The 23,532-nt window shown below is 40.1% G+C and overlaps 1 protein-coding gene and 1 long non-coding RNA gene across 2 annotated transcripts; both read right to left on the bottom strand.

Moving 5' to 3' along the window:
• Window positions 1-1,360: 1,360 nt before the first annotated feature.
• Window positions 1,361-22,654, bottom strand: qpct (glutaminyl-peptide cyclotransferase). Its single transcript, XM_003215962.4, has 8 exons — window positions 22,451-22,654; window positions 22,126-22,309; window positions 13,590-13,736; window positions 8,546-8,827; window positions 8,266-8,445; window positions 7,429-7,528; window positions 6,767-6,883; window positions 1,361-5,314 (listed from the first exon to the last, which is right to left on the bottom strand). The coding sequence occupies exons 1-8, from the start codon at window positions 22,543-22,545 to the stop codon at window positions 5,169-5,171; spliced, it is 1,251 nt and encodes a 416-aa protein (XP_003216010.3). The 5' UTR covers window positions 22,546-22,654; the 3' UTR covers window positions 1,361-5,168.
• LOC134297368 (uncharacterized) lies at window positions 16,677-17,807 on the bottom strand. Its single transcript, XR_010004082.1, has 2 exons — window positions 17,278-17,807; window positions 16,677-17,194 (listed from the first exon to the last, which is right to left on the bottom strand). It is a non-coding gene; the product is annotated as an uncharacterized LOC134297368 (long non-coding RNA).
• Window positions 22,655-23,532: the final 878 nt, after the last annotated feature.

The following is a 23,532-nucleotide window of genomic DNA, read 5'->3' as shown; positions in this document are numbered from 1 at the left end:
TGGGCAGAACATTAAGTTTCATACCTAGTTGCACTATTTCTCTTTTGTAACTGGTTTTCCCTCAGTAATTATTTACTTTTTAAGGAAGGTTATTAAGGAAGCTTAGTGAGGGACAGGTGCTGGTCAGCCGTAGCTCTTATTTCCCTGAGGTTAGAAACAGTTTGCCTGGGTGCTTACTCATACTTTTTGACATGCTTGGAGCTGGGTTGCCTTGCTTATTATATTCACAGATCCAAAGCTGCAATTTACAAACTCTTCCCATTATGCTTCAAAAAGGTCTCAATCAAGAAAAACGGCTATGGGGAGGAATTTCAGAATCTTTCCTACATGGGCAGATATGCACACATTTCTACTATTGGTGTGCATTTGTATGACATCACTGTTTCTATTTGTACCGTTCGTATGGCCCCATTTCTGTTTCCATCCGCCACTTACGGAAATGAGCTATACAAATGAGCTTTTCTGTCTATGGTCTGTAAAAAACAGATTTTTCGGACCTTGGGTGGCAAAGCGCCAGGGCCCGGTGCTCAGCTGTAAGCCCTGCTTGCCGGTCCTACAGCCAAACATTAGACGCTTGTAGGCCCAGCAGGCAGGGCTTACGAGCACTGAGCACTCAGCTCGTAGGCCCAGCTCTCAGAGCCTATAATCGAGCGCTCAATGCTAGACTCTAGGCCCTGCCTGCCGGGCCTCTGAGCATCGAGTGCTTGGCGCTTGGCTGTAGATCCTGCCAGCCAGGGCCTAAAGCAAACGCCGAAAATGAGCTGACCAATTGGCTACCGTTCCCCCTTTTTTCATTTCAGTGCTTCTTTCATTTGGGAGGGGGTTGTACCGCTCCGTGCCACCCGAATGGACGGAACTCGACAAAACTACGAAAGAAACAGATGAAACAGGATTCAGGCCCAATTCTAATTTCTGCACAGCCTTATTGGGCAGATCTACCATTCAATGTATGACTAATAGAGGTTGTGGTTGTCCATCTGTTTCCAGGATAGGACATCTTAGTTCAGTAGTAATGGGATGCGGTGTGCTGTCGCCAGCAGGTAGTTGGAGCAATTACTGATGTAAGCTCTCCTTGATCCTTCAGCAATATGGCTCCTTTCTTAGACTATCAAAAACTCAGTGCAGTATCTCTTCCCCCTCAGTTAGAGGAGTTTGGTGAGCAATTACTTTGAGAGGAGAAGGGTGGTAGTAGTTGGAATATTGGACAGAATAAAACCTAAAATGCAATATACGTGCATTTCTTTCATTTCCTCGTAATCTATCCATTGTAGAGAACTTTAATGTCAAAACGTGTATTCTATTAAGCCAACTCAGTTCTTCCAAGAAGTATAAAAGGACATTAAATTCAAGGAGAAATGGGTTCCAGGAACAAGTCTTGGTTTTATTGTACAGTGAAGGACACAAGATACCTGCCTAGCTAATGTCAGCTGTTCCATTTTAAAAACAATGCTCTGAAACCTGCCTTGTGGTGGAGGCTCCTTCTTTGGAGGCTTTTAAGCAGAAGCTGGATGGCCATCTGTCGGGGGTGCTTTGAATGCGATTTCCTGCGTCTTGGCAGGGGGTTGGACTGGATGGCCTATGAGGTCTCTTCCAACTCTACTATTCTATGATTCTAAACACACAGAATGATACTCGGCTTTGAAAGATTAAAACCAGGTAGCTGCATTTTCATAATTTAGTAATGAATGGGATTTAAGAACCAAATTTATGATGATGATAAATAACTGTAGATATTATTTTTGTCTTATAAACATTTATTTTGTTTGGTAATTATGCATTGTAGTACAGTAGTGTCTCACTTATCCAACATAAATGAGCCGGCAGAACGTTGTATAAGCGATAATGTTGGATAATAAGGCGGGATTAAGGAAAAGCCTATTAAACATCAAATGACATTATGATTTTACAAATTAAGCACCAAAACATCATGTTTTGCAATAAGTTTGACAGAAAAAGCAGTTCAATACACAGCAATGTTATGTAGTAATTACTGTATTTATGAATTTAGCACCAAAACATCACATTGTATTGAAATGATTGACTACAAATACATTGACTACTAAAAGGCAGATTGCGTTGGATAATCCAGAATGTTGTATAAGCGAATGTTGGATAAGTGAGACTCTGCTGTAATAATTTCAAGAAAAGAAAATCTGTACAGTATCATCTTACTGCACAGCCTTTTTGCTTGTCTCTAACAACTCATCCAAAATGTGATATTTTGCACATTCCTGCTATTATACTTAAATCTATCCTGATGCAGAAGAGTTTCTATATTCTAAATGGTTCTTCATAATGTGTTGTTCCCTTTCTGATGTATTGCATTTGGAGTAGAGTCTCATTTATCCAATATAAACGGGCCGGCAGAACATTGGATAAGCGATAATGTTGGATTATAAGGATGGATTAAGGAAAAGCCTATTAAACATCATATTATGTTATGATTTTATAAATTAATCACCAAAACATCATATTTTACAACAAATCGACATAAAAAGCAGTTCAATACACAGTAATGTTATGTAGACATTACTGTATTTATGAATTTAGCACCAAAACATCACAATGTATTGAAAACACTGACTACAAAAACATTGCCTACTAACAAATGGACTACAAATAAAGATAGAATTGCATAAAATGAACTTACAGTAACAACATTGTCAAAATTAAATCCGTAAAAAGTTCAGTCCTTGCTGCCTAGAGAAATAGTTGTGGATCCAGGCAGGAGGCAGACTGCATTGGATAATCCAGAACGTTGGATAAGCGAATGTTGGATAAGTGAGACTCTACTGTATTTGACACACACAAAAAGTAAAGCAAATTTCTCCTTATATGCCTTCTTTATTACCTTTTAGATATCACTTTCATCTTTATATTGTACGATTAGTGTATTTTCATTCAATTTAGAGAGGAACAAAATTGAGTACAGTGGGCTCTTGGTATCTGCTAGGGTTGGGTTCTAGGACCCTGCATGAGTACCAAAATATATAGATACTCAGTTCCCATTACATACAAAGGCATAATAAAATATCCTTTATATAAAATGACAAAAATCAAGGTTTGTTCTTTGGCTTGTTTCTTTTATAATATTTTAAAGGTGTAGATGGTTGAATCTGTGGATACAGAATGTGTTGATGCAGACTGCATTCACTTGTCATTCCATTTTAAGGGGTTTGGTAAACGCTTTTGCTACAAATATTTGGAATTTACTCAGTTAACTATGCTATTTACATTTGAACTGGCAGTAAATTTGTTTTGTATTGGAATGTACTGAGTGGTGTAGCCAACAGCCTTCAATTTGAAGTTGGAGCTACTCAAATTCAGTTACAAATCTGCTGGAGAGTTATAGTTCACTGCCAGGTTACGTGTACCTGTTCAATTTTGACCTCTCAGGGTAATGTTATGAAGACATTTCTATCAGGAGTAATTGAGAACAGATGCTGTTAGAATCAGTTCTGGACTAGATGAACCAATAGCTTTCTGAGTAATCTTAGCATTGCTTGAGCTAAAGGAACTCTGTGGTCTAGAATAGCCAGTCTTGCAAATCTAATATCATCTATCTAAAATATAGGAAGTTAATGCCAATCAAGAAGACAAAGCATGGCAGTACACAATTGATGTCCTAATATCAAAACATTTGCCCCCAAAAAACTACCCTCCTATCTGAGAGCATATTAAAGATTATATTAAAGACCCACCTCTGCTGTGTACACATGTCACATACTATAAAAACCAGTGATATAAACATCTAAAAGGACATACATGGCAAATGTGGGTGTTATGTGAACCTTCAAATATTGAACTGCAACTTCCCATCAACCCTTACCATCATATAGGAGCTGCAGTCCATAAAACATTTGTATGGTCACAGATTGTCCACTCATCTTGTAGCTATGGCATGCAAGCCATTCCTTAGTGCAAGCTTCTGAGATTGTATGAAATTAGCAAGACAATATTGCATGAATATAGGGTATGTATGTTAAAGGGTACAGAAAAACAGCCTTAAAATGTGTGTGTTTTAAAAGTCAGAGCGAGTTCATATATTCTCTGATATGAAGTTGATGGATTCGCCTGTCTGTGATTCACCTTTAAGTTTACAATGCACTGTTGCAAAATTTCCTAAAGTGATTGCATTATTAGCTGAGATGTCATCTCAGCAGATATTATTTTAAACCAGGGAGCTTTAACGTTATAAGCATTATGATTTAATTTGGAGCTTACAATTTTTTGACTTTGTTCACTTTTGAGACCTGATAAAGAATTTATTTCATTTTTGCTATCTTGCTGTGTCACAGGCAACGGAAATGTCCTTTGGAACTGCAGACTGTTGGGACTCAAACAGATAACAGAATATTACAGGAAATGAACCACAAGGGTGGGTTTCTCTAAAGCACCTGTCTTCACCAGTGATGTTGTAACACCAAAAATGTTCAACATTTTCATCCCTGGATTTTTAAGGAAATGGCACTGAGTTCTTTAGAACTTGAGGTCACCATTATGAAATATTGAATATCATAGTGTATGATAGTGAAATCCAAGATTTTAGCTTACCCAAACTAAAACTAAACCTGATTGACAGTCCTCAGTACAGTAATCCATTGAATCAAGGGAATTTACACAAATATTGACTCACTAAGCTCCTGTTGATTCAGTGGGTCTATACTTGTTGGGACTGATAATTGAATGTAGACTTGCTAATGGACTGCTTCTGTAATTAAAGATAGTTTACTGTGTTTTAGATTTTCTTCTTACTAAATTGATTTTTCTTTTTACTAAAGAGTTGAATATAAATGTACTTGCTTTCATTTCAGTTTGCTATATGGGGTTTACATCTCTCCTTGGTTGCCATCAGAAGAGGAAATTTACAACCATCTATATTAAAGCTCAAGGGACTAACTTCTCTTTCTTGCACATTGGCTGAGCATTTGTTCTGCACATAGAAGACCCAGGGCTCAAATTTGAAACTGGAAAGGAGCTGCCAGTTTGTGGGAATAGTAGTGCAGGAAATGAACAAAAGATATGACTTGATATAAAGCAGGATCCTGTATTCTTATCTATATGTATTCCTATAGCATCCAAAAGTATATTTTTAGAAATATGCAAGGAGGTACTGGTGGTAGCATTTCAAAACAGAGGATCAGGTAAGTGGGTGCTAAAACTTGCTATCACAGGTGGAGATATTCCAGCACAAACACTTGCAGAATTTTGTTGAGATTGTCAACAGTGGGCTTGTCAAGGTGTTCTTCTGTGTCCTGCATAGTATGCCACACTCTTGGGAAAGGAGACGGTATCAAGTGGAGAACAGGAACTCCTAATGTGGAGACAGAACAAAAGATAAATTGATTAAACTTATGGAGCTTATGGTATTTCAGTGTACATGTGTGTAATTTTATAAGTTCTGCATATATGTTTTTGGATGCCATTCCCAGAACCATCACCACCACCCCAGACATCATGGCCATTTTTATAGATAAATGGCATGTTAAGTCTTCAGCTGTGGAAGTCTGATGTTGGCCAGCTGAACATTATATCTTGTGGCTGCCATTTTCTTCTATAGTTCCACTTTATGGTTGTCCAGTTTTATGCCAGAAACAGTGTTAGACACAAATGAAAGTAAATAAAAAGTCTTTACTTCAGCCAAAATAAAGATAATGCAATAAATGAAACAGAAAGTACAATCCTGATGGTAATGCACAGTCTTCAAGCAAACGTAAAATAGAAGTCTTCACATCAGACAGAAATTAGAGTCTTTGATAAACAGGCTTACAGGTTGCAAAAACAAACATCAATAGAGCCTTCAGCAAGATCCGATGCTGGAACAGAGACATGGTGCTTCAAACAGGGAACTCCCCTGAAGTAGGTCAGTTACAGCCAGCACTGGACCCCTGACTTTGCTGCTAATTTATAGCCCTGAGCCTCCCAGCACAGCTGTCTCTAGGGCACCGTCTGATTGCTTGGTGTTTTCTTTACTAACCTAGCTGATTTCCTTCTGATTTCTTTCTCCCTTCAACGTTCCCGAAACGTAGGGATTTGTTTGCCACCTCTTCTCCTTCTTATTTTTCCTCACCACTTAGCCCCAAATCTCCAAGGGCTGCTTCTTCATTCACCTGCCCTCCTTCATCCTCAGAATCCGAAGAGCAATCCACAACAATGGTGGTCTATGTGGATGGCTTGTTTTCCAACTCTTTGGGATGTGGAGCCTACTCAACCTACTTTCCACATGGATTGCTTTGGGTTGAACAAACAAAATGAAGCTTCATGAATACTGCAATCATTCTTAGACGGTAAGAGGAGCAATCAATCTCTACCAGTTTGTTGGCTGCCTATCCAACTGGCATATGAGCAAAAACCTGTTGATTTGTAGTTTTAGCCTTGTAATCTATCCAAAGAAAGATTGCTACAAAATCAAGACAGTCATATAAAATGGCCCTAAATATGTGCCTTAGTGCACATACAACCTCCACTGACTAATATGTCTTAAGTTGTTTCCAAGCATGGATTTTGTTCAGATGTAAATCAGAGATGAGACTCATTGATTTTCTGGATGCTGTTGCATTTCAATTCCCAGCAGTCATCATCTTCAGATATATTAATTTGAGTTGCTGATATCACAATTTCGCATCTGGTTGTATGATTCCCATTCCTATGTCACAAAGCAACATGTGTGGTTGAGTTACCTTTGTTCCCAACTTGGTACACATTGCAATATAAGCACCATATAACTTTTTTGTGCCAATGGAGGGGGGTAATTTAAATATTTTACCTCTTCTTAGAAATGGAGCATGGTCATCTTCAACAGGATGTCTTCTCAAGTCACTTCGGAAATAGTGTCTTTCAGCAGGGTAATTTCTCAGCAAACCCAAATCATGAAGGTGTCGTTCTGCAGTGGGTTTAAAAATAACCCCAAAATAATGTTTGAACAGTCCAGAATTTGATTAAATCACAATTGTTATGATGAAATAGGTTTTCCTCACAATTTCACATACTGAAGTGGTCTTATAAGTGGAGTCCCAGTTGCTATAATATGATACTGGTTTGTGTTAAAATGTTGAATTTAATGTAATGTTTGAATTGTGTTCAATGTTGAATTTACTTGGCTCCTTCTTGGCATCTCAATGTTCAAGTAATAGTTTTATAGGTATTTATTTCAAAACTCTGATATAGTGGGAAAATAAAGAACTATTATAATCTGCCTAAAGAATATATTAAGATTTAATGTTATATTCAGACAGAAGTTTCTTTAAGATTTTTCCACCTAAGGAGATAATAGGGGGTGGCATGCTTAGAGATGTGAAATGAAATGCCGAGAGTGTTTTATTTAAGAGTAATCCTTACATTCACAACTACAAGAAGTCAGAGTCTGTACTATGTGAAACTAGCAAATTGATTTCTCAAATAGTTTATGTTTTGTAGAACTGGCCTTACCAATTGCCTCAAGTCGGGCAAACCACCGAGCCGTGTTGATGAAGTAAATGGGAAAAATCGGGTTCCAAGCGCCAATTAAATCCAGTAACACAAAAAGGTCCTACAAGAAATTGGTAAAGAGACAGCACTGTTAACAACATAACTTTAAGAGCTCTATGCTAAATATCCTAAAGTCACCAGATCCCGTCTCATATTTGCACCCAAGCAAGATCTGTCCTAGTCAGTGCTTGGATGGGAGGCCATCAAAAAGTACCTATAAGGCATATTTCGGATGAAGGAGGATGCAAAACCACCTCTGAATATTCCATACCCGTGAAAATCTTATTAAATGCATGGGGTCACAGTAAGTTGACATGCAACTTGAAGGCACATATACATAAAGATATAATGACATGACTATCTAACATGTTCACAAACCCAAACAAATTGTGTGAATTGTCTTTCTTAGTGTCATAAATATATTCAGTGCATCCTACTTTTACCAGAATTGTTTTGTTCATTATAGTAAATTATGGCATGCTACTCTTTAAAAATAGTATCATGGCTTCCCCTCTATTAGCACCATAAGCTTTTAACATATGATGCTCAAAACAGGCCACCTAGACTCATGATAATAACTATAAGTAAGCACGAGTTAGGATTCAGCACCCCAGATAGCTCCTTTTGGGACCAAAGCCCAGTGTAGATAGGCTTAGAAGCCACTAGTTTTCTGTAGTAGCGCAAAGCATTTACAGCTTTGCCAATAACAAACCAGGCAAGAGACTTCCCTGAGCTGATATCTAGATCCATGCCTTCAATTCTCCATCTTCCTTCAGGCATCACAAAGTTATTACTTACAATGCCCTGGATCTCATTTGTATTTGTGGCCCCTGGTGGATGTGGGGTAGCTGCCATTTTCTGGGCCAAGGATCGTGAGCCATAGAGTGAATCAGAAGGGGTCCAGCGAACAAAGGCTTCTTCACCATCAAAGAAAATGAGCTTCAAGGAGAGATCTGCCCTGGTACTCAGGTTGGCCTGCTGTGGAAGGAAAGAAGGAGGTAGAACATGAGGCCACAAACTGAGGGTTATACCTAATTCAGAAAGAACAATGAGAGAGGAGACAACTTGAACCAAGTACCTTCAGTGAATGAAGCTGCGTGTCCAGGGCACGGGCCAATTCTAGCAGCATGGCACAAGGAACGGCTGAATCAGTGGCTCCCACAAAGACTTCGCCATTCAATTGCGGTGGGAAATATTTTGAATCATGGTGGCAAGCAAGCACCAAATGGCGTTTGGCGGAAGGATTGTGGGTGCTGATTATGTTTGAAAAGGTGCGGTAGCCATAGGGAGTGTGGCTCTGAAACGTGTCCTCTTCGACAACCCAGCCAGCCTTCAGGCCTTGCAAGCGGTGCTTGATATGCTGAAATGTAGACATACATCAGCCAGAGGAAGAAGACCAGCTACCCATTTCCCAACCAATTTTGCAAGAACTAGAGAACTTCCTGAAAAGAGCCTAACTGAAATTTTGACACTGGAAAAAATCAAAAAGTTAAACACTAGAAAAATAACATCCAATCTGTTTAAGGAATTTCTGTATTACACTTTGAAACCATACAATACAGTATACAGTAGAAGCAACAGCAACATCATCATGTCATAAAAAACATAGGTCTGCATCCAATTGAATCAATTGTTGAATGCAAAGTCTATCTGGGACTGGCAATTAGATTTAGGCCCCAAGTAAAATGCTAAAAGCAATGTGTAAAATACTTAACAACAATTTATACAGCCAATTTAAAAGATATATCTTAATATCTCAAGTAGGGATTAGTCGCAATTCTAAAAGGAAAAAATCCAGAATTTGGAAGCTGTACAGGGTAAAATCTGTTTGTATATGTTTTAATTGTTTGTTTGTTAACCTTTTTTAAACTTTTATGTCCTGTGGATTTTTAAAAATATGTTTTATAAAATTTGTTATAAGCCAGTTTGAATCCTAAATTGGGGAAAAGACGATATAAAATAAATACAAGAACAATTATATCTGCCCTTCTCTGTTCGTACGTCTGATCGAGGTATTGGGTGGCAACCTGTGCTTGACGGGGTCGCACTCCCCCTGAAGGCGCAGGTCCGCAGCTTGGGGGTCCTCCTGGATTCGGGGCTGACGCTTGAGGCTCAGGTGTTGGCCGTGGCCGGGAGGGCCTTTGCACAATTAAAACTTGTGCGCCAGCTGCGACCATACCTCGAGAAGTCTGATCTGACCATGGTGGTCCATGCCTTACTTACCTCTAGACTGGACTATTGCAATGCGCTCTACGTGGGGCTGCCTTTGAAGACGGCCCGGAAGTTACAACTAGTACAGCGTTCGGCAGCCAGGCTTCTAACCGGAGCGAATTACAGGGCGCGTTCAACGCCTCTGTTTAAGGAGCTTCACTGGCTGCCATTTACTTTCCGGGTCCAATTCAAGGTGCAGGTTATCACCTACAAAGCCCTAAATGGTTTGGGACCCACCTACCTTAGAGACCGCATCTCCCCCTACGAACCTGCACGTTCTCTTCGCTCGTCGGGGGAGGCCCTTCTCTCACTCCCACCACCCTCGCAGTCGCGGTTGGTGGGGATGAGAGAGAGGGCCTTCTCCGTCGTGGCCCCCCCGGCTTTGGAACTCTCTTCCTAGAGAAATCAGGCAGGCCCCTACCCTCCTCTCCTTTCGTAGGAGCTTAAAAACCTGGCTCTTCCAAAAGGCCTTTGATACCTAATTTGATGTTGGACTGATCCATCTGCCCATTTTATAATAGCCCCCATTTCGAGATGTTGCCAATGCTATTTTGCACTTTATTGTCCATTTCTACCGGCACATTCTGTTCTGGATTTTATGAATTAGTCTCCTGTTTTAATATTGTATGTTTTATGTTGATTTTAACTATTGTTTTTACTGTAATTGATGTTTTCATTGGATAACTGTTTTATTGCTGTGTTTTGATATTTTATTGTTTTATCAGGCAAGGCCCCATGTAAGCCGCCCTGAGTCCCTTCGGGGAGATGGGGCGGGGTATAAAAATTAAGTTGTTATTATTATTATTATTATTATTATTATTATTATTATTATTATTATTATTAATGCATCTTTACTAATGAGGGAGATTATTGACCAAGACGGTGCACCTGTATGAAATTCTTTTATCAATATTACACTTTATTAAATATGTAATTGGCTTAATTCATTTCATTAATATCATTCATATTATTCAATTAACTACTATTTTTATTTGGCATTAACAATATCATTAATATTTATTTAAGAGCTGAATGAGAGTGTGGCTTTTTAAAGGTGTTGATGCATTTAGGAAGTTCTGTCCCATTAGCTGGAAGCATGACTGTTTTGGATTATTATTCTCACAATCTCCCAACCAGAAAAGATGGATATAGTTTCAAAAAGTAATTCTTCAAAGATCTGGGGAAGTGGGAGGTAAGTCAATTGGGAACACATCTTGTGTGTGGATGAGGCTAAAGACCAGTCCTAGGGAAGAGCTCATGTGTGTTGGGGATATGCTCATACATACTGTGATTTCCCCCACATATTTTCTTCAGGTTCTTAATTCACTTTTTTTCTGGAGGAGGAGAGCTTTGAATCTGTTTGCAAATCCAGTTGGGTAGCTAAAGAATATTTAAGAAAAGGTCACCGGGTTCAGGGCCTCAGCTGTTATCACTTAATGACATTTAATTGCCTCCCACCAAGGGCAGACCTCTGGATGGTTCCTTGGCAATGCGCTTCCTTTGATTCAGAAATTATCTCTGTGGTACACTATAATGTCATTAGTTCAAGGTCTCTTAGGGCCTTATAAAACATGCTGATACTTGTCCATAAGAAAACCTCTGTAGAAATTAATGGGGTGTGTGTAAAGGCTAGTAATTTTTTCCGAAGACGGATACAAATGGTCTCTTCTATGTAATCGAATTGGGGGAAATGGAGCACCAGCCTCCAGGGCTCATGAGCATGAAATTAGACATAACTAAGTGTGGCAATGGAGAAAGACCTGCCAGTTTGCCCCTCTGTGAATTCCTAGAATTGAAACCACAGAAAAGTCACACTCCATCAGAGGACTAGAGGAAGTGTCTGGTGCAGCAAAATCTTTGAAGCTAGGAGAGTCAGATTATAGATATTAATTCCTATTGAATAGGCAATCTCCTTTTAGGTTTTAAGGACTGTGAATGTAACAACCATATAGAAAAGAAACACTAATCTATGAGAAAAATGACAACTCAGTATAATTGATTGACTGTTTTTCATAGGGACTGATTCCAGACATACACATTCAAGTTAGTTTTTTTTTAATACTAAATGGGTCAAAAGGAGATTCTAGCATCAAAATTCTCATGTTCAGGAGACATTTTAGTAACAGCTTATCAATTTACCTTGAACCAAACAACAAATGGCTTAATCTGTCCATCAAGTTTCAGATTAGGTTCTTTTTCTCATGGCAGTAAAGATGCTTGTCAGAACATGCCCAATGATTGCTGCACCTGAGATGTCACTGTTCACCTCTTTCCTTAGGCAATCTGCTAGTGAATCTCTAAGTGCAACTGAAGCTTTGTGAAACAGTCTGTCTCTTTTAATGCTTCATTAACTCTAGAGTAAATGTACCTATCCTTCCATTCCTGTTGTACTAAGTGGGCTCAGCATGGCTTTATCGCCTTTCCAAACTGTCAAGATTTTGCATGATGAGTAAGAAAGTGTCCTATTTTTATGGCTATATTTTGAACCTTGAAAATGCCATTTTTTCTCATGTAATCCATCAACTCTTAGTGGCTTTTGTTAAGGCATTACTGATCAGGATGTACTCCCAGCTCCATTTAATAAACTTTTGTTGGGTAGTTAGATAGCAGCCAAAGTACTGAGAGTTATGGGTTTACTTTCTTTGGGGGGTGGGGGGGGGGGGGTCATGCAGTGTTTCAATCAGTCTGATCTATCTATTTATCTATCGATCTATCTATTATTTTATTTATTTATTTACAGCATTTATATTCCGCCCTTCTCACCCCGAAGGGGACTCAGGGCGGATCACATTACACATATAGGCAAACATTCAATGTCTTTCAACATAGAACAAAGACAAACTATCTATCTATCATCTATCTATCTATCTATCTATCTATCTATCTATCTATCTATCTATCCATCCATCTAAACGTTTTTATTGAACATTTCCAATGTTTACAACACAAGAAGTTTCTTTTTCCAGTGCCACAGTTCCTTCATGGCTGCAGTATCCACTTATACAAGTGAAGTTAATCCATCATATAGTGCACCCAAAGGATACCAGCTATTAAAATCTACTTATTTTCTGACTATGAGTTTCTACAGAGTGCAAATTCAGTGTGTGCATGTGTGTGTGTGGGGGGGGGGGGTCCAGAAAAGAGGATGGCAGATGTCATCATTGTCTCAGTTGATCAAAAAGTTCTGGAAAGCTAACATTGTAAGTATTGGATCCACTATGATACAATTCCAGCAGAGAACTGAAGCATTTGTGCCACTCTCTCTCTCTTTTTTGGGGGGGGGGGAGGAGGGAGGGGTCCTTTGAAAGTGAAGATATCAGCATGGCTTTATGATTCCAGAGCAAGGTAGTTACTTCTAGTCCCTTATGTTGGTTCAATGCAGGAACTTCAAGTAGAGCATCCTCAACTGGTTGATGTCCAGCCTCTTTTTGAAGATATCCAAAGAAAGAGACCCTACCACTCCTCTAAGAAACTGGTTCTGTTGTTGAACAACTCTCACTGTGAAGAAGTTTCTTCTAATATTCAATCAAAATCTACCATCCTGTAACTGGAAAACATTAGAGCTAGTTTCACTCTCAGAGACAGCAGGGAATCAGCTTGCATCTTAATACCCAACACTATGACATACATAATACAATTAAAGTGTTAGTATGTTTGATTCTGTCATAAAAGAGAAGGGTCTCCAATGACTCATTCCATGGAAGGGTCTTTAAAACGTTATGGATGTAGACATGTGTCATGTTTGAAGTCTGATGGAGATGACATTCCTCAGTGTAGAAGAACTCACCAAGAACCCGTGTGTGTGCATGAATCAGTTCAGAAGACAGTTGCTGAGAAAAAAATGGGAAAGAGACAGAGAAGGAAGACCCCAAATATCAGTACAGACACATTTTCAATTTGTTTTGCCTCACCTGGCGCACTGCATAACTTCCTGGTGATCCTGGGTACCTCTCGATCAGAATTGGATGCAGGTCATTCTGCCACATTCGATTGACATCTGTGTGCAAAGCGACTTGTTCGATGCGTGTCACATTTAAAATGGTTGGTCGGTGGGAATACTGTGGGTGGGATCAAAGGCGAGATCATAACAATAAGCTACTGTAAGTTGTTTGGCTGTCACAAATTATCCAATTGTTAACATCATGCAGAATCCAGTTACTTCAATGAGTTTATTCTAATTGAGATGACTAGATTATATAGGTCTAAATAATGAAGGATACCCTTCACACACAGTATGACCCTTGTACCTGTAAAATCAGTATTTGTCTTTTTATTTATCCATATTCAATAAAATATAGCCTCTCTAGGCATTTTCTTGGTCTTCCAGTATGGTTCTATGGTATTCGTGGACCAGAAGTCATTAATTTTAATAGCATCTTCTATCACCACCTGTTTCACATATCCAGAAATATATTTCCCATGAATATGGAGGTTAACTGTATTTAAGAACAACCTTCATCTGCCTTTGTATTAGCAAGAGCACTGGAAGAGATTAATAATGGAAGAAAATGGCATACTTTAGAAACTTCATTTTTAGCCTGCTTGTCTAAATCATATTTTTCTTGAAGTGGAAAGTATACTTGGGTAGGATGCCAAAAAAAATGCTGTAAACCCAGCACAGCCCTCTGAATCAAATTAAAACTAAAACGCATGTAGCTAAAGAAAAAACTGTCCAAAATAAAAGTAAATAAGTAAACAAGTCTAGCAATGAAATAAATAAAAGGCTTAGAAAGAGCATCACCATCCTGAGAAAATAGAACATGGATGCCATAAAATAATAATACCATATCAGGCTACTGTTGGAGTAAGCATGTTCTTTGGATATAAAGCACAGTATTTCTAATACAGAACTGAATTCAAGGGTGTATCTGTGTTTGTCTGGATCAGTAGTCAAAGGAATTGTGAGACTGAGGATATTATCACACAGTTGCTATCCCATGATGGTTGCACTAGTACCAATAGGGAGGAGCATTCTTACTATCATATCTCTCTGCATTTGTGCAGCTATGCTGATTCACCAATCTGTGGTCCCATGGCTGTACTTTCACATAACTTTGTAACTCTGCCCACCCACAATTCTACCGATCATTAATATGAAAGGTTACAGTCCCAGAATCTTCAGAAGACAAATCAGCACTAGAAAGAAAGAAGCTATTGCAAAAGCACCTCTTCCACATTTATTTCTAATGTGTTCCGCCATGCTTGAGAACAGCAGGATAGCTTAATGATATTTTTCATTTATTTGTATGCTGCTTTTTTCTGTGTGTCTGTCTTCTCGTGTCTCCCTGTACCCTGTCCCTCCAGCAGCCTCTGCTTGACACATTTGCTTCAATTTGTTGCATGCATATATACATGCATACACAGTTTGACCAGCTGCGGGTTTTACAAACAGAAACAATGAAGGAAGCAATGCAGCATTTTATAGTTCCCTGGAGTTCCAGGAAGCATAACCAATGTTTACTTTAGAAAGACAAGTCTGTAAAAATAGGCAGGCAGGCAGGCTTTCTTTCCTATTTTTTTTCCCATGGTTGGCTTTGCCCCATATAGTGTGGCACTTCGTTCAACTTGACAAAAGACAGTTCTACTTTGAAAGGCTGTCAGAGGTCAAGCCTCTGTTTGAAGGTGGCCAGAACAAATTTGGACAAAAAAGAAAGAACCATTAAAAAGGGAGAGCAGGGAACTTGAAGTTGCCCTTATTCAGGGAACATTCAGACAGCTGATGAAGGAGGGACACGGGTAATTTGCCACAGTACTCCCACGATGACGAGATGTTTAATATATTTGGAGAAATCTAGAGTGGGTTGCTGCAACCTTAGTGGGCGGTATGGACGTGGTTTTTTGGAACAACAAATGATTTGATGCCACTTCTAATTTTAGTTCTGGCCAATCTCCACTAACTTTGAAGGGTGACGGGGGCATTACAGAGGCAAAGCCAGCATGTTCTTAGGTGATTTTGTGTATTTTTGGTGTGATTTGGAAGGAGAAAGAAATCACACAAATTTCAATTAGGGTGTCCTAGTAAACTTGGGGGTGTTTTCAGGTGTGTGTGTATGTTAAGAATATAGAAATGTGGTTGAAGTGGCATGCAGACCATGAGCTGTACTTTCCCCATCCTTAATTTAAATTATTCAGCCCTGTGTTGGCTAAATTTTCTCTCCACTAAAATTAAAGAGGCTCCAGCTCAACATGCTTTCAGTGCAACTCTCAGTGGAATAGCCACATTCATATATAGTTGAACAGATTTGCAATTTTAGGGTGGCTCCAACATACAGCAATTATTTTTAAAATTATACCACTGTGTATACATTAAATTACTCAAAATTGATTCAGATCTAACTTATTATCTGGAGACACGCAATGGTAAACCAAAGAAAGAAAGAAAGAAAGAAAGAAAGAAAGAAAGAAAGAAAGAAAGAAAGAAAAAAAAAAGAAAGAAAGAAAGAAAGAAAGAAAGAAAGAAAGAAAGAAAGAAAGAGACTGAATGTTATGGACAAACTTTATTAAACAATAAGATTTTTTTTACAAAGACATAAAGACGGAGAGGATATAAACATTATGATATAATAATAAATTTTGCTACCCAGAAGAAAAGACGGGAAGTACAACTAAATATTTTAACTATTTTTTCCTTTTGTTTTTTTTTCTTTTCTTTTTTCTTTCTTTTTACCTCCCCTTCTCTCTCATTACCCTTTTCTTTGTTTTCCACGCTCTTTCCTATACCCACTATTGTTCTCACTCTTTTTTTAATGTATAAACACATTTAATAAAAATGACTTTAAAAAATTGATTAAGATTTGTAGACTCTTGGGTGCCCTTTCAATGATACATTCCCCCTTTTGTGGCAATATGCATGTGTCCACTACTGTTTTACAGAACTGCTTTCTCCATCTCCTTACATCTTCTTGTGCTCTGATACCCAACACACACACCCCTGCTGCCGCCTGTTGTAGTTCAGCCTGTGTTACCTGTGTTAGTGTCAAGGACAGAACGCCACAAGATAAGATATAACAAAGTTTATTGGAGTTACAGAACCAAAAATGCCCGTAAAAGACAAGGGCTAGGCAAACATTGGCCTTAAAAGTAAAAAGACACAAGGAAAACGTTCAAAAGATAAACCGGATTAAACCGGAGTTTAATCCGGGTTAAACCAAAAAAGCTTACTTCAGCCTGGGACTAAAACAAACAAAAGCTGGTGAACAAAAGGTTCAAAGGAATACAAAAAACTGGCAGCAGATGCTTCTCTGCTGCCAAAAGCTATGTTTGAGTAACTAAGAGGTTACTCCTCCACACAGCAAGCAATTTCCAGATACAAACGCAGCATTCAAGGGCAGAAGCGGTCAGCAAAGTTCCAATCCGGTCCGAAGGTCGTAAGGCAGGTACAGACGTTTGTAGTTCACCAGGTCCAACGATAATCACAGGAAGGAGAGTCCGAGGCCGTAGTCAGTCAGTCAGTCAGTCAGTCAGTCAGTCCAGAATAAACAGATGGCGTCCGTCAAGAAGACGACGGAGGTCCAAGCTATTAAGATTAAGCACAGGTTGCACAACAAAAGCCCACACAGTTCCTCCCGCCGTCTATGCCCAGTGTCCTTGGTAACTTACGTAGTCAGCAAACGAATCACACCCGTCTTCAGGAATTTCCCACACAGAGCCCAAGCGTTCGTCCAGATTACCTTGCCCAACGCAATTAGCCATTGCTTCCAAACCCCATTTTATGCCAGTTTACAGCTCCTCATCACTATCAGCTGTTACCCTAATTCCAGGCGTTTCCTCATCACTTTCCTCATCAGAACTGAAACACCTTTGACTACGCCCCACAGCATCCCCAGCTGTGGATCCCGTCCCATCCCTCCAGCTTGTCCACGGGTCTAATCCTGAAGGTCCCCAATCGCTTTCCATACTATCATTGCCAGTGGCACCCAACTCCTCCCTCACACGAGTCCATTCCATGTCATCCTCCTCTGAGCTAACCATCTCTTCCTCCATTCTCTCAGTAAAACCCTCAAAGGAATCCTCGTCAGATGGTTCTGCAAATAAGTCCCGCAGCCGCTTCCTTTCTCGCTCCTCGAGAGTATCTGACTCCCGAGGAGTCTTACGACCACGTCTCCCAGTATCGGAGCCATAAGGCTCAACCATAACAGTTAGTGCCTGATGTCAATGAGGTTTCTGGGTCTGGGCCTGGGCCTATATCTGATTCTGGGCCTGTGTCTGATTGTAATGGGGATGATGGTCTTGACAGGTTTGCCTTGGAGCCAGAGGCTTCTGCAGAACAGAGACTGGAGCCTCAAGGCCAAATTCCTGAAAGAGGCTGCTTTTCTGAGGGAGAATCTTCAGATACAGATGCAGCTGCAGAGGATCAAGAGCTGGCAGATAGGAGGTGAGTCTTGTAAACAGAGAGAAAATTCCAAGCTTCTTTGTTGGTCAATTCTTCTTTGAGAAAAAAGAGCAGATAAATTATCATCTGAGAAAGTGAAATGAAATTTGTTTTTCCCAGGGGAGGAGGTTTATTAAAGCAAAGGGGAAAGCCTGCTACTTCATTGGGGTCAATGTCGGTGCTTCGAGTCAGTCATGCCTGTTCATGCTTAAGTTTCCTGTATGGATTTTGATTCATGGTTCCTGTCATGTCAAGTTTTGCTCTTTGAATCCAAGTGTATTCTTTCCTGATTCCAGATTACCAAATTCATGCCTTGTCTTTTGGGATTTAGTCTGTCTTGTGTTTTTGGATTTTACAACCTTTTACCTTGTGATTTATTCCTGTACCTTGGAAGTGATGGACTATTGCTGATGTTTTGAAGAAACCTTTTGAGACTTTACTTTTTAATCCTTTTTATTGCGCAGCTTTTATATATATATTCTTCAATAAACTGCTTGCTGATATATTCAGTTGGTGTGGTATCTTATGGTCAGAAAGATGTAGCTCTGGGATACAACACAGACAACTATTCCAGTTTGGCAGGGACAGTCCCATTTAAAGAGAAGGAAAAGGCAACCCCTTCTGAACAAATCTTGCAAAGAAAACCCCACAATAGGGTCACCTTAGAGTTGCCATGCATGGAAAATGACTTGAAGGCAGACAAGAACAAGGTAAGCAAGAAGAAATAATTTACTTTCCTTTCACCTTGATTTGGAACCAGTCTCAGGCATCTATATTCCAAGTAGGAGAGTATGCTCTGGATATGTGTGATGACAAGCTGTAAGTCATCTTGGCTGATATTTAATGGATAACACTTAATTATATCCCAAAGAGCTAGCTGTTTCTGTTTTATCCCTGAAACCGAACCATCTTAATATATTTGATTCTGAACTGGAAACCCCATAAATGAGCTCTGTGACCTTTAACATTGTCTACTCACACAGAATGGCACAGCCAGTGTTATACAAAGAATGCATGTTCACACTAAGAAATGAAATGTTCTACTGAATGGGATAACAAATCTAGAGTAGTACAATTGTTAAGTTGACTACAGTGGCCATATATTTCAAAATGACATTGCAGTAGTACAGTAGAAATCCTTCTTCTACCTCCAAAAAGGAAAGAGGTCTATTTTAAGATTTGTGCAATTATTCTGCAACAAGGAAATATGGAGTTTGCAGCAGTCCAAATCAGAATGAACTAAACCTTGGGGCAGGGGGATTGAATGTCAACAGGAGAAATAATGAACTTGAGGTTCTGACACAATACACAATATACCTCTTGAAATCTATTTTGGTGGCCAGACAAATCATTTAGCTAAAAATACTCATTGAATTCAAAGAGATTTACTAGACCCAGGAGTCCTGATATCTTTGATTCTTAGTTCCGTTATCTTTATAATATCAAAGAAAATAATCCTACACTACAATAGTCATACGGTAATGAGATATTTTCTATGATCTCACAGTCTACAGTACAACACCTTTCCCACAACACTTTGTAGTGAGTGTTAATGGGACAGTGCAGTCTTTGCTCAAGCAGTTAATGAGCCCACTCTTGGCTGACAACTGTTGCCCATTAGTAGCAAGGCCTTCATAGCTCAAGTTAAAAAATCTCAGGACAGATCTCAAAAGTTTCTTATAAAACAGCTAGTCTTGTTTCCAATTTATTCAGCATCTGATGCACTGTAGAGTATTACAGAAGACCTTGGCCCTTGGCAGTTGATGACTTCAATGCCATTGGGGCTATCGTTGTCAACCCTCTCTGGGCTTTAGTCTAATTTTTAAATGAGTTATTCAATGACAAGGGGCTCCAAAGGGAAAAAGGGATGGCAGAGAGAGAAGAAAGTCGGCTTCATTCCCACATTGCCCTGGCTTCTGATACTTTACCTCGGAAAGCATAGCACCCTTGACAGTCTGATGTGAAGACTAATGTGTCTGCTCCATCAATTGTCACCCTGACATAAAAATGAGACTATTTGACAACCCATTGCTTCCAGCTAATTTACAGCTAGTTACATAATCAAGTGCAATTTTGAATTTTGAGACTCTTAAGATGGCATTCTTATCTTTACTGAGATCTGCACTGCAGACTTTGTACATTTTATACCTTTTTTTGCAACCTTTCTCCTGTACCACTAATCTAAAGCAAAAATGCAACTTTTTTCCCAGAAATCCTCATTATTGCATACAGATTTTATTTGAGGCTTCATGAGCCACACTGAAAACTTTTCTGGGTATCACAGCAGAGCATCTATTTTGACAAATAATCATAATATTTTAATTTTCATTCCATAAGTCCTTTAATAAATGCAGGCCAAAGTACATTGTTCTCCCCATTTACCCTCATAAAGTGGAAAAGATTATGCTGGGGGAGATACAGGGATAGCCAGTGGCTAAAGTTACTTCATAGGTTTGCAGACAGAATGGGTGAATTTGAACACATATTGACCATTTTAATTCTCTACCTGATAGATGGAACTACTTCTTATAAAGTAATGTAATGCTTAGTAAAGTAATGGAAAACAGAAAAAGCAGAGATCATGCAGGAATCATGTGGCCATGTGCATGTTATTGGACTAGAGCAGTGGTTCTCAACCTGTGGGTCCCCAGGTGCTTTGGCCTACAACTCCCAGAAATCCCAGCGAGTTTACCCGCTGTTAGGATTTCTGGGAGTTGAAGTCCAAAACATCTGGGATGCCACAGGTTGAGAACCACTGGACTAGAATCCCTTCCCACTGCCTCTGCTGGCTAGGATATGCAGTGAAACAACATCTGAAGGGCTGTTTGATACCTACCACCAGTGTAGATGAAAAATACCAAATAATTTGTCCACGTTTAAGGGTTACATCTAATGTTATGCAAACAGATTTCCACTTGAGGTTCAGGATTGTCCTTTTTCATCTCCCTCTGGAGGCTGTACCAGAGGTCTTCCAATCTTCCAAGTCAGACGAGTTACACACAGGAGCTGCTAGTTTTGAATCAGAATGACTAAATGTCCATCTTCTTCCTAAACCCACATGCCATTACTCTCTGAATAATATGGACCCTTTTGCCCCACCGAACCCTTTTGGAGTTCATTGCAAATGCTAAATCCATACAGTTGACCCACTTTATTCTTGGAGTCTGCATCCAAAGTTTCAACCATTCATGACTTGAAAACATGTTTAAAAAATACATCAAAGCAAACCTTGTTTTGCCATTTTAAAGGGGCACTGCTTTACTACACCATTTAATGGGACTTGAACAGCCATGGATTTTGGTATCCATGGAAGGAGTTGGGCTATCCTGGAACCAAACCCAGCAGATACCAAGGATCCACTGTAAACCTGAAGTCTTTATTGTAACCTCCCCTACTTATTTTCATTTCATTCTGAATCTGTAGCCTACCTTCTTCCACCATGCAATTCAAGGATCTCCAGGGGAGAGGGGAGAGGGATCTTTTCAGTGGCCTCCCATCCATGCATTGGCTAGACCCAGATCTGCTTATCTTCAACAAGATGATTGCATCATGGACCTGCATGCCCTTTCTTCATGCACTACCTGTTTTCCTTCCTCAGGAATCTGACGCTTTGTGCTGAGGGAACTGGGATGAGTGGGGGACATTTATTTGTACATCACCCTTCCTTATCACTTTAAAACAAAACAATATGCACCATAATCCAACTAGATAACCTATTTTTAAAAACGCAACATCCCTTCTGGGCAGTCATTTCACAACTGATAAGAGATCAAGTGGCAATGTAGAAAGCATATGGGTCTTCACGTGCACCATCATATCACCATAAAAATGCACACTCATGTTGACTTCTGCTTTGCTAATAAAGGAAGGAGAAAGGCTACTTTCATTCCTTCTTTCCCTTCAACCCATGATTGAATGATATCACCTCTTCCCATCTCACTCGAGTTTCCTTCCCTGTATGTCTTCCTGCCCTATTTGTGTTTATTTGCAGATCCCTTCCCTTACCCCACAAGAACCCATTTCAGAGTGAGGAGAAAGCAAGCCAGGAAGGAGGCAAAGAAAGATGCTTGACCCACCTTTTCCTGAGTCCAGTCTGTGCTGCCTTCTCGGCCATTCACTCCTGAAGGGAAGGAGGCTACAGCCAGGGAGAAGACCCCTGCCAGGCACAAGGAGGCTGCTGCCTTGCCCCCTCTGGCTCTCTTAGCCATGCCCATCTTCTCCAGGAGCAGTTTTGTGGGCAATTCTCTTGCTGAGGAAGAGCTATGCACACATGAAAGAGACAGCTTTGAAAGGAGCTAAGTAGGAGGCAGAAAAAGAGCCGTGCTGAAGCAACTCTGCCTTTTCACACAGAGAGGGCTGGTAAAGCAGGCAGGAGAAGGCACTTCAGAAGCAGCACGCTACCTTTGCATCAGACTCATTTTTGCTCCTGAACCTGTCTCCCGCCTCTCTCTCTGGCCAGCTCCTCTCAAGCACAGGGAAGCGCTGATCCCCACCATCCAATCAGTCCGGCTTTGCCTATCATCATTTCCTCAGGGATGTGAATTTTGTCCCTGGCACCACGTCAGCAGCATCAGGAGGACAGCATATGACTAATCCCCGCCTCAGCCTTGGGCAGCAGCCACAGCAGGATGGGCTTGCCTCCCCCTCCCTCCCTTGCTTCATTTCCTCTCGCCTTCCTTCATCATTCAGAGATAAAGCATAACAGTGCTGCTATACAGAGGGCTGGTTGCTGACCATATTTGTGTGTGTTTCATTCGCAAACGGGCAGTCACTGTGTGATTCTCCCCCAAAGTGTTCTATGGGTGGACATCAGGCACACCAATTTCTATTGATAAGGTGCTATTTCAGCTTGAAGAGCCCCACGAGCATCAATCGAAGACATCTGCCCTTGCACTTTGCTACTCTGTTGCTGAATATGCAAGCCCAGTGTGGAACACATCTCACCATGTTAAAACAGTGGATGTGGTTCTTAATGAGACATGCAGCATTATCACAGGATGTTTACACCCCACACCACTGGAGAAATTATACTGTTTAGCTGTTATTATACCACCTGACATCCGCTGGGAAGTAGCAGCCAATAATGAAAGGTCCAAAGCAGTGACATCTCTGGCCTATCCCCTGTTCAAATATCAGTTAGCAAGCCAATGCCTTAAATCAAGAAATAGTTTTCTAAGATCTACATAGATACTCACAGGAATGCCTAAGCAAGCGAGAGTCCAAAAGTGGCAGGTTAAAACCCAGAACCTCAATCAGTGGCTGACCTCGGATGAGAGACTCCCTCCTGAGCACACAGAAGTCTGGGTGACTTGGAAGGCACTGAACAGACTGTGCTCTGGCACCACGAGATGCAGAACCTACTTTAAGAAATGGGGCCACAAAGTCAAGTCCACAACATGTGAGTGTGAAGAGCAAACCACAGACCACCTATTATAGTGCAATCTGAGCCCTGCCACATGCACAATTTACAATTGTACCCTCGG

The sequence above is a fragment of the Anolis carolinensis genome, chromosome 1, assembly GCF_035594765.1.
Source record: "Anolis carolinensis isolate JA03-04 chromosome 1, rAnoCar3.1.pri, whole genome shotgun sequence".
Lineage (NCBI taxonomy): Eukaryota > Metazoa > Chordata > Lepidosauria > Squamata > Dactyloidae > Anolis > Anolis carolinensis.
The sequence above is the reverse complement of the archived record's forward strand: the minus strand, read 5'-3'. Positions and strand labels throughout refer to the sequence as shown.

Excerpts from the sequence above, each read along its gene's own strand:
- qpct (XM_003215962.4), bottom strand. The coding sequence starts at position 22,545 with ATGGTGGGGATCAGCGCTTCCCTGTGCTTGAGAGGAGCTGGCCAGAGA. Across the intron at positions 13,737-22,125 it reads CAGACTGGACTCAGGAAAAG|TATTCCCACCGACCAACCAT; the intron begins GTGGGTCAAGCA and ends TCCCACCCACAG. Across the intron at positions 7,529-8,265 it reads CAAATGAGATCCAGGGCATT|GACCTTTTTGTGTTACTGGA; the intron begins GTAAGTAATAAC and ends AATTTCTTGTAG.